Source organism: Monopterus albus, unplaced genomic scaffold (assembly GCF_001952655.1).
Source record: "Monopterus albus unplaced genomic scaffold, M_albus_1.0 scaffold3.1, whole genome shotgun sequence".
Classification (NCBI taxonomy): Eukaryota; Metazoa; Chordata; class Actinopteri; order Synbranchiformes; family Synbranchidae; genus Monopterus; species Monopterus albus.
The window spans coordinates 3982467-3993769 of record NW_018127883.1 but is presented as its reverse complement, the minus strand read 5'-3'; the positions used below and the strand labels follow the sequence as shown (position 1 = coordinate 3993769).

The 11303-nt window shown below is 40.4% G+C and overlaps 1 protein-coding gene across 1 annotated transcript in view; it reads right to left on the bottom strand.

The window, feature by feature from the left end:
- LOC109960738 (inactive phospholipase D5-like) overlaps positions 1-3499 on the bottom strand; it is a 24464-nt gene extending 20965 nt beyond the window's left edge. The window contains exon 1 of the mRNA XM_020601074.1: positions 3110-3499. Coding sequence (XP_020456730.1) covers positions 3110-3115 — 6 coding nt within the window. The 5' untranslated portion in view covers positions 3116-3499. The remainder of the gene's footprint in view (positions 1-3109) is intronic.
- Positions 3500-11303: the final 7804 nt, after the last annotated feature.

Genomic DNA, 11303 nt, shown 5'->3' with positions numbered 1-11303 from the left:
CAGTTTTTTCCCCCTCTTCTCCCGGCTGACAGTACGTACAGTATGTGAGATTGTAAAATATTCTTTCGAAATGCAAGAGCAGCCGCCATGAGGTTGTCCTTCACTGACAGGACCAGGAGGGGAAATTAAATTAGAATCAGCCTACAGAGCAGATGAAAAAATTATGTTATAATATGTTAAATGCATTCACAGATAGAACAGGTGCCTACATAAGGACATTCCACACATATGCCACAAATGTTCGTCAGCTCACGTGTATTCATTAGAAACTACACTGACTTAAATGCAGTAATACACAAATAGAAGTAAGAGCTTGTAAAACCCACTCAACAGACTTCTTTCACCTCAAAGAAACTGAACGTACCTGGTCGTACCTATCCTCTGCTTCCACACTAGACTACTGCAACAGCATCCTCTTTGGTCTACCTGAAAAACTGCTGAGTAAGTCCAGAACTCCTCAGCCTGCATACTCACTCATTCACAATCCCACAACCACATCACCTCCATCCTTTAAAATCTATGCCGGTCTTGGAGAAAATTGACTTCACAACCTGTGTAACCAGTCAGCAAATGTACAGTAATAAAGATGATTTTAGGACTAAAGCCTTTACTGGATAATTACGACCTTGTACTAGAACTACTCTGCAGTCACTGTAAGAACTGTGCTTTATAAACTGCCATATGGAGACTTTGAAGCACAGTCTTCACCAAGAACAGTGTTTTTTCCCACTGAGAGTAGCAACATAAACTGCAAGAGAAAGAAAGCAGAAGGGTGTATAAGAGACAACATTCCCTGAGTCACACCATTTTAACCATGAACTTCAGATAACCCAAACCATAACCTTCACTGTAAACAAGCCTCCTGGCCTTCTGGCCAGCATGACCCAGCTTTGAAGAAATATCACACGTGGTGAATAAACCGACTCTGGATCTGTCCCACGCTTTCTGACTAGCACGCAGGAGCCGGTGGTTTGGTTGCTATGGATACCTTTTCAGGTGTTTTAGGCTCGACTCTCGGCTGGTGCTTTGCACCATGGTCTGATGGCTTTTGGGTCTCTGTGTGTGTGTGTGGGTGTGTGTGTGTGTGAACAGATATGGATGTGTGTGCCTGTACACAGCATATTGATGCTGTCTGTCAGCAGAATTACAAAAGACTGTTGTTTTTCTGCCACACCACCTCTTCTCTTTGTGTCTTCTCGTCTCTTCTGCCACTTTTTGATCTTGCCACCCATCCCATTCTTTTTTTACCCTGCCTTTTCTAATCACGCCATCTCCTATTCTCTGCTATTCTTTCCTCTCCTCTCCACAGATAGACGGTCTGAGTGTAGTAGGTCAGACTAGGTCCACACGTTTTGGCTCAGCAGCCTGAGCATGCACGGTGCAAGACTGATGGGACTAGGAAATAGAGAGGGACAAAGACAGAGAGGAAGAGTCAGAGAAAAAGAGTAGTGGTTAAGGGAACATCAGCTGTAAAGGTCTGAGGTTGATTTAGATTAGATGATCTGATAGCATACTCGATAAATTACTACACTGAAAGCAAAAGGAGATTACAGTAATACTTACTGCCTGATGTCTTAATGGATCTGAGTCATGCACTGTTAAGTGATTTGCTCTGCCACAGCCAGTGAGAGCTGGGCGGTTCACAGCGAGGTGAGACTGAACAAGCTCAGTTGTCCTCCTCCAGCATTCTTTGATTGAACTGGTGTTGTGTAAGCATGCTCCTGCACTCAATTAAAGGGACATTTCACTTTTAAGGAAACTGTACAAATCCCTGTAATAGTTTTTGTCTGTTTATGGGTGAATTTGTAGACGTGCTGACTTGTAGGACAAACCTAAATTACTTTAATGGCTCAACCAGTATTAGAGTTTTGAGACCAACAGTTATAAAATTTGAGTTTTAAAAATCTTCAACCAATAGTCATAGCTTCCTTAGTACTTACACTAATATATGTACAATAATTGATGATGAGGACCCTTTAGATTTTCTTTTCTCAAGAAACCGTGGTGAAATTATGCCCTGAGATATCATCTGAAATAAAGAACTGACTGTTAAAACTAAGAAATGGAAAACAATAACAATTTACAACTTCAAATTCACTCAACAAAGGACTTGATGTAGACTTATTAAAATCATTAGTGTGAACTAATGATTTTGAGTAAAGACTAATATAAGCTTGATTTGTCTACTCCATCCATTTAAAGTTTTGTGTTAATACAACTTGACATGCTTAGTTTCACTTTGTGTAAAAACGGTTTAGTGGCAAAGGGTTTCCATGCAATTTTCTAGAAATGTCAACTAATTAGGGCTAAGAGTGTACAGAGAATTTACATAATGAATATAAATTCATAAAAGACTGCGGAAGACATTTCTGAGCCAATTTCCTGCTAATTTCCAAACATTAGTAAACAAGAAGAAAAACATTGTGTTCATGTTTGACTTGAAAATCCTTGCTGGCTCTGCCCAGCACCAGAGCTGAATTTTCCATGTTCTAAAAGTGTCAGAGAAGCTGTGATGCTGCGCTAAGACAGTACTGCTACAAGGGGGGCTCCCCGCAATTTGACCCGAAGGATTCAGTACAGTATGTTTATCAAGACCAAGTAAATTTCTGCACCTTCCTGTAGATGCCCTCAAGTCTGAATGTGTATCCACAGCGCTGAAGGCATGCAAGGACTCACATACAGAGACCGATACATTCTGTTCCCTACATTAAAATATTTTTGAGCTTCTTATAAAAGCGTCAGCTGAATGGATAAAAGTAGAAACATCAAAATGTGCATATCCTTATGTATCTGCTTCTTTAGGAACAATATCCAAGAACAACACAAATGTCCTGAAACCCTACAGTGGATTGAAATACTCCCTCTCTGCACACACATAAACAGAACATCTGACACTTCCAGCTGGGAAACATGAGCTCTTTGACATCTACAGCACACTGGTCCAAGCACATTATTCTCAGTTCAAGACCACTGGCTAAGAACAAAGATACAGTAGATGGATAGATAGATGACAGTAAGAGAGTATAAAATTCATGAATGTACTTTTGACTGAGATCCCGGTAACACCATGCACACACACTTCTAACAAAACAAATGTATAGCAGCTCACCTTCATGACGCATCTCTCCGTTGCAAGTCCGCTCTGAAACACGTGCGTTTCTGGGTGTGTGTGATGCGGGAAACAAAATGAGAGTGTGTGTTCTGTGTGAGCTATGAAATCTGCCGTTTCCCCTCTTCCCCTGGAGTCACGGGGGAGGGGAGCCCTTCCCCCTCTGAAGCAAAAATGTGTGTTGGTGTTCGTAAATGTGTGTGTGTTTGTGCTGAGGAGGGAAAGTGCTGCTCCTCCTAGCCTCTTCTGCTGTTATATGAATGAAAACTAACACAATAGGACAAGCCTAAATCCTAAGTGACCACCACCTCTCACAGCCTATTGAGCTATCTATTCACACTTTTCCTATCATCTCACTCTCCTCTCTTCTTTATGGTTTCTGTTCTCCCTCACTTCCTCCTTTTTCCTCTCTGTCTCACTTTGCTACTCTCCTCCCATCGCATGGTATTGTGTGTTCGTCCACCTCCTTCTAACTCTCTCTCTCTCCCTCCCTCTATCTGCCTTCTCCCTATATTAGAAAGCTCACATTTCTCTCTTCTCCCATATAGGAACAGAAAGAGGGAGGGAAAAGAACAAATAAATGGTCCAGCTCTCCTCTTTCTTCACCATCCATCCATTTGCCTGTCCTGCTCATCTCCTCCAATGAACCTGAGCTGCCCTGCCCCTGCTCTAGGATATGAATAAAAACATACATTACACACATCTATTCTTTTCAGCCTGTTTTGTTCACAATAAACATACAGAAAAATCCTATTAATATTACATGTCTACATTGTCATTCACTATTTTGATTTTTCTCCTTTATTTTGTTTGACCACAGGTGATGCACTCAGCAAGTTTGCAGCGACTGAGGGCACACACACACAATAACGTGTCCCATTTCCAGTTCCTCCTTTCAGCTGAGACAGAAAGACGTGGGGCACAGAGAGTGATGCTACTGAGATTCACCTCGGTGTCAGTGAGTCAATCCCAGATGACACTGGGCAAGAGGCGGGGTCCACCCTGGACAGGTCGCCAGTCTGTCACAGGGCTACATGAAGAAAAAGTATGATAAATTAATACATGAGGGTTAACTTCACACTTTCTAGCATGCAATGGCAGTACTGTTAGCACATTTAAATCCAGTGCAGCTCCTGTTAATATGCAGAGCAGGGATAGTTAATCTTTTAAAGTCTGCCTGCCTGCAGCTGCGTACTGACAAAGAATGGCCAACAGGGGATACTGTAGCTACAGTGTAAAGAAGAGAAGAGAAACAGGACTTTGGTTTTGGACTGAATAGCTTGCCTTCTTACTGCTACTTAATTTTTTGCCAGTAAGTTATCATCATATTATGGAAATCCATTTCTAATTCTGAATAGAAGTAACTTTTGAGGCTTAAGCTCAGTCAATCATTTGTAAGAACTGTTAAATCTACTATAAACTAGTCTGAGCAAAACTCAGTCCAACATTCAGGACTAGAAGAGGGCAGCAGAGATTGGAGCAGAAAACAGCATGAAAGTGTTTCAGTGATAAAGCATTTATAAACTTACTGATTTTATACACTGTCATTGTCTTTTATTGAGTAGTCAGCTGCACCTACTGCCCTCTACTTTAGTAACTTTACTGCACTGGCAATAAAAACCCCATAAACAAACACCATTACTATCCCCAGCCAACGTTCACAAATCACTTGGAAGGCAACAACGAATTTAAGATTTCTCTACTTTGTACAACTTAGTGCATGTGCACATCTCTAATATGGGATATTATTCTTGTTTATGTCAATAATAGGTATTGAAAATTCTTTTTAGTGTAAATGGAGTTTTAAAGAAACTAAGTTTTCAGCTCAGGCATTTAGTGACTCACATTCAAGCAGATGCAAGAAGTGACACACTGTTAACCTTTTCTCATACCAGTATCCTCCACACTAGTAGCAAGTCAAAAACCTATTACAATCTGGCCCCATATGAGCACACAGGAAGTGGATATAGCGAGACCTCTCTCCTAATGATTCTAACATCCTGATTATCTCTTGTCCATGACTGATGGGCAGTCAAAAGGCTGCATCTGGAATAGTTTATATGAACAAACCTCTATGATCTAAACATCCTTCTTTTCATTCCCAGCCCATAATTCAACCCCTCCCACATGCACTGACTTAGAACCAGATTATCCCACAGATAAGAGCTGCACACTGTCAAAGAAACAAATCCCAGAGAGGCATAAAAAATTTTCTTAAAATAACTCTTATTGTCTACAGAAGGAGTTGACTTGGAACCAAACAGGAAAAGACATCTAATATGTGAGCAATGCATTACATAACCAATATGTAAATGTATCAAAGGACTAGAAATGACTATAAAACCACTAAAGGTGGCAACACCATAAACTACTAATCAAAATCATCTACCTAGATTATTCACTTAGATCATTTTGTGTGTCAGTTCCTCTAAACACAGCAGAGGAGAAAAATGTGTTTGTCACAGATGCAGTATCAACGCTCATTTCTGCCAACCAGCTTTACTTGCCTCTTTAGCTTAGTCGACACTGTGCACAACAAAGAACAGGGAGATGCTGCCTGGCCCTATCTTAAACTGACAGCTTGGTGTGTGGTTCAGGTAATTTCACAGCCAGGCATCAGTCCATGCTGCTGCCTCTTCCTGGTCAGTGTTAGCTACAGTAGCATTGTTAGAAGCCAGGCAGCAGGTTGGTGTATTTTTCCTTCCCTTTGAAACCCTACTGTTGTTCCGCTGTCTGAATGCTGAAGTGCAATATTTAATGAATTGACATGTTTACAGTTTTAACATTTAACTCAAGCTGTGAAGCTCCAAAACACCTTGTAGTAAGTGTGTGTATAGCATGTACAGCAGCTTCTGTGGGATTACATTACAGCGTTAACACAGAAAATATACTGTAAAGACTTCTAGGTCTGTTTTGAAATCTTTCTGAGGTGCAAATTTACAGGAAATGTGACAGTTTGACAAAGAGTTGCACTGACAAACAACCTCAGCTGATAAGATTTCACCCCTCTGTATAACCTGTACCAGATGGTGATTTGTTATAGGAATCATTTTACTGCAGGGTTGTGTATGTGAAGGAAAGATACAGACTCTAATTGGACTGATGGGACAGATGTACATGTTATGAATTTGCCCCAGAATCTTTCTTGTTTTCTCTTGTTGTCTTTTTTTCTTGCACATAGTATATTTGTACATGAAACAATAAGATTTAAAGATTCCTCAGCTGCCCATGGATTGGCATAAACTGGAAACAGTTAGGACATTAATTGTACAGTAAAGGCTGCTCCGAGCTCAGTCATGACATCTCTGAGATGCAAATCTCAGCTGGGCTATTGCTGTATGAGTCATCACTCTGCAAAAACCATTTGTCATTAAAGGAAATTGACTTTTTCAAAGGATAGTTTGTCTCTTGTGACTCCGAACGGTACAGTATCTTTAGATGTAGGCCAGATGCTGTTAGGTTACACAGAACCCAGAAGCTTGTTGCTGAAACTGTTTAATCTTTCCATTAAAAACCATAAATTGAAAGTGTTTAAAGTAATTTGCAGCATTCAGATGACTACACATCAGTTGATTAATGGCATCCCAACAGCTGTTGTCAACACTGTTAGAATGCTTACTGTGCCATACTGTGCCAGCAATAAGGCATGATTAAAAAAAGCCATGAGCAGTGTATTGTAAGGGAACATTTAACTGGATCATGAAATGAAATGCCAACATGAACATTTCCAATTTAATCACTGGCTCGAACTCAGTGCTGCAATAATTTGAAGGACCTGAGGGCTTCTTTTTAGGAGATGCAGAGACGATACCGCATGGATATTCATGCAAGGGTTAAATCCCTCTGACATATTGATTTCACAAATCAATGAGTGCCCAAAGATCACACTCATGTAACACTTTCAAAGAAAATAATTTGTCTTTGCCAAAGACTGTAGACAGAAACTAATGAGTTTCAGCTCACTATCTAATTAGTTTGCCTCAAAAAAGAGCTCATGGTGTCCAGTGGCCTTTCACCATTAATCTGCCCTGGCATGTAGTTGTGTGTGTATGACGAGAGAGAGGTAGCATGTTTAGTGTGAGGCACCACACACAATAAATAAATAAATAATCAAAGAAAAAAAACATAATGAATAAGGCACGACAGATTTAAAGCTCATATACAGGAACCTGACAGCCAGCGTGCTTCAGTCCCTCGGGTCCTGGTAAAACGGATAGTGTTCATTGTCACAGTATGTATAACACACAGCTGCACACAGTCAGATGCGCACAAAGACACAAATGTACTGTACTGTAGTCACAATGTTCACACTAGGCAATAGCCCCCTCTGCTGTTCAAATGGTGCAAATCCAATCACTACATTATGAATGATCACTTGGAGTTACAGTATATTGTACAACGCACAACAATTTAAACACAGAGCTCTGATAAATCCTCTGTTCAAAATGTGATCAAAAAAAATATATAACTAAACAAATGGCTTATAAATGTGTTGATGATGTTACATAAAGCTGGTTATTTTACTGTCGGCTATGATCATCATGATGACAGAGAACAAATAAACTGCTACTTTATTAAACCTATGTATCTAGTTATTAACTCCCTCATATATGTCAAGTATACATTGTGTTATTGCTGTATACTATGTTATCTGATCCTGTCACTTTACATTACACTGCATATACAGTACCTACCCTTTATTACAAGAGAGACCAAAATATAGTGATTTGTGATTATGTCTAACTCCAGATGACCAACAAGCATCATGAATGGTTCGAGAGCCCATCCAAGAATCAGTTTGGTGATTTGATTCAGCTAATGCCACTGTGCACACCAGTGAGCCTTCAACAGTTGCAGAATAATATTGTTAGCAGGGAGCAGACAGGAGGAAAACTTTAATTGAAGGCAGAAGCCTGGACATGGAGTTAAGTTGCTGCTGAAGTGAAGTGAAGCTGAACTTGAGCCAAGCTGTCAAACAAGGAGCCAAACTCCCCAAGCATTTATTTTTATTGGTGCCTGCATGAACACAACATAGAGAGCAAGTGGTTACTAACAGCTGCTAACCAAAGGTATTTACATTTACATCTCTCTGCTGAATAAATGTTTTCCTGACCAGCTCTCAAAGAAGTAAAGACTTTTTCTTTTTGTCTAACTTTCAGCAAAAGGACTTTTGTAACTCAAGTAGGGACGATAAACTCTTAATATATGAAAGCTAAACTGTATTTAATCAGCCCCCGCAGGCAATAAAGGGTGTCCTCTTTTGTTTTGCTGACTTCCTTTTACTGGCTCTCTTCCATCTACCACACAGAAAAACCTATCCTGTTTAATGAGGACGAGAAAACAGTGGATTTGCAGGGATTAATTGTGACAGCAGGATATCTTTTAAGATCATCTAGGGACCTGAAGTGTAGCTGAGTTTCACCCACCATAAAAATGTATCACTGTGTTTTTATTAATCTGTTAATGAGTGTAAATCTGTCATTAATGTAATTATTGTGGAAAATATCTTTAGTTTTAGGACTATTTCTGTAAAAACAGAAACTGTTTCTGGAAAGAGATGCTGCTGTGAATTTCTAAATGCAATATTAGGGTTCAGTGGTATGACACTTCAGTAGGGCATTGTATTAACAATGGTTTTGTTCATCAAGTTCAGTGCATGTTACAGTGTGTGAGATGGGTTTATTAAAGTTGATTTCGAGATGGCTGGTAGAAAAAGAAACACAAACACTGACACGTCAACAACTTTTGTCTCCAAAGTAGAACAAAGCAATAAACAAGGTTTGGTTGTTTCTTGTCATAGTCAGATTGTTTAGTTTGTCAGACATGTTCCAGTCACACTGTGGACTTTGGTAATTAATTTCTGACACAACCTTTCTGTTTGATTTGTCTCCTGGTACAGTCTGACTAACATTTTCAGCTGATGACCAAAGATTATCATCACATTTATCTCACAACTTTTGTGGACAACTGGCTGTTACTTGAACTGGTGCATGTACCGTATCTTGCTGTCAGTTGTTACTCAACTGTTTTGTGGCATTTTAGTTCTGGAATTCCTGAGACTCATGACTGACTCGGTGTTTGACAAGTTGGCTGTGTGAGTTGAATCACACTGCTTCAGTGTGCCCAAAGCACTCTGTATCTCTTTCTCTCTCTGTGTCTCTATCTGTGTTCTTATCTTATTCTCAACCTGCTGCCTCCCATTTATCATTGCTGTCAGCTGGACAACTCTATCGTTTAACATACACCTGAGCTGAATCTACTGAAGACGTTCCTATTACAAAACAATGAGTGAATGAATAGACTGAGAAATCGAATCAGGCAGATGTTGCCAACACATCTTGGGGGTTAGATGTGACTACAGTAAAATGGAAATTTTAAGAAACAAGATGCAAACTTACAGTAATAAACATCATTTATGATAAACACTGCCTGGAATGGGTGAATGTGGGCCAAGTGACTGCTGCAGGCTTGTCTGATAAACAGATTGTCTGTGCGTATAGTCTGGTGCTTGCAAAAGCCAGCTCATACTACATGCGTGTGCATGTACAGTATGTGTGCGTTTAAGTGCCTGTTGAGTGTGCAGGTCTGCAGAAGGGACAGGCTGATTGATTATTCTAGCTGGTTTTGCAGACAGGCTTAGAAAGCAGCTCTCAAGACATGGCATGGTTCCCCATCCAGCATCAAATATTCAACACACACCTTTCCTAGTACTTTCCTCGACACTAAATCTTTACACCTCAGAGCTCTCTGTAGAATGATGATGCTGTTTACCTTCAAGCAGTGGGTCTCTTGCCGACCTTATAGTGCTTCTCTAATAGAAAACAAAAGTGGTTTTTGAATAGCACAAATACATAAAAGAAAGACGCTGTATCAACATATTTCTTTGCCAGTTTATCCAGACACTCCACATAGAATGCTGTCAGTCCTTGCAAAAAAAAGGCATCTGGAAATGGAAAACCATACTCAAACTGAAATATTTCACAATTCACTTGATGAATACAACATTTTGTTTGCAATTAGCATTTCATACTTTGCCACAAATATATGAGCTCCTCTTGAATATTCATATTTTAACTGAATGACTCAGGGCCCTACTTTTTGCATCAGTGTTTTAACCTGCTTTCATCTGTTTCTCTCACCACACCTCCAGTATTAAGAACTTACATGTTCCAGTTTGTCCCTCCTGCGAAGCCAGACACTGGCTGAATAGTCCTGCTGCTGCACGGCTGTAATTATGGAACTGGCTGTAATCCCAGTGGATGGGATGCCAAATCCTAACCCCTGACCCTTCACATCCTGGCCACCCATTGGCCCGCGAGTCCCTCGTAGCTCCATATGTCTGGATAGTTGTGTGGATGGAGCAATGATCTCTGAGTCTTTGGAAAAGTACCAATTAATTTGTTGATCTCCTGTTAACAGCTGAAGAAATCTCTTCCTTTTTGGGGACTGAACCTTTTGTTTCCCTTGTACATAGTAAAAAAAAAACTCACATAATTGTTAGCAAAAAGTGGCATTTTGATTCCAAGGCAGTTTGCTGCAAGCATTCAGCTCCACTGGGCTGTCTTCTGACAGAATGTGGAGAAAATTACACAATTATTTCAGCATTTCCCTTATCTTCAGCTCCTATTACCAACAATGAACTTAACCACATAAGAGCTGAGTTTGAAGCGTTACGTTCTCCAGAGGCATCACCAAATAGCCTTCATGTTATTATATCCCTTTGTTCATAAAATAGGGGCATCCTTGTCTTCACCAGTATTGGCAAATGTCCACAGGGTGTAGGAAATCCTCTTCTCGTGTGCCTCCGGAAAGCAAGGCTTCACCTCCTCATGATCGCTAGTATTTGCTGGGGTAGACCGGGTTCACCTACTGTAAGCACCGACCTGTTACTGTAGGCTCAGAGACTCAGAGGACTCTGAGCAGGACTTTCACCGTTTCAGACACCCCCAGTGTGCAAGTGTACATGTAAGAAAGAGGAGGAGAGAAGAAAAGGGCGGGTGGGGGGAGAAACTCAGAGAAAGAGGTAGAAAGAGAGGAGGACAGAGAGAGTTGTGGTGATGCTGCTGCAGCGTCACAGAGGAAGGAAAGACCCCTGTGTAAAACTGATTTTCATTCTCCATCCTTTTCTCATTCAAATTCCTCCTTACATACGTCAACTCATCTTTTGGGACTGACATTTTCCCAGACTTCCCTC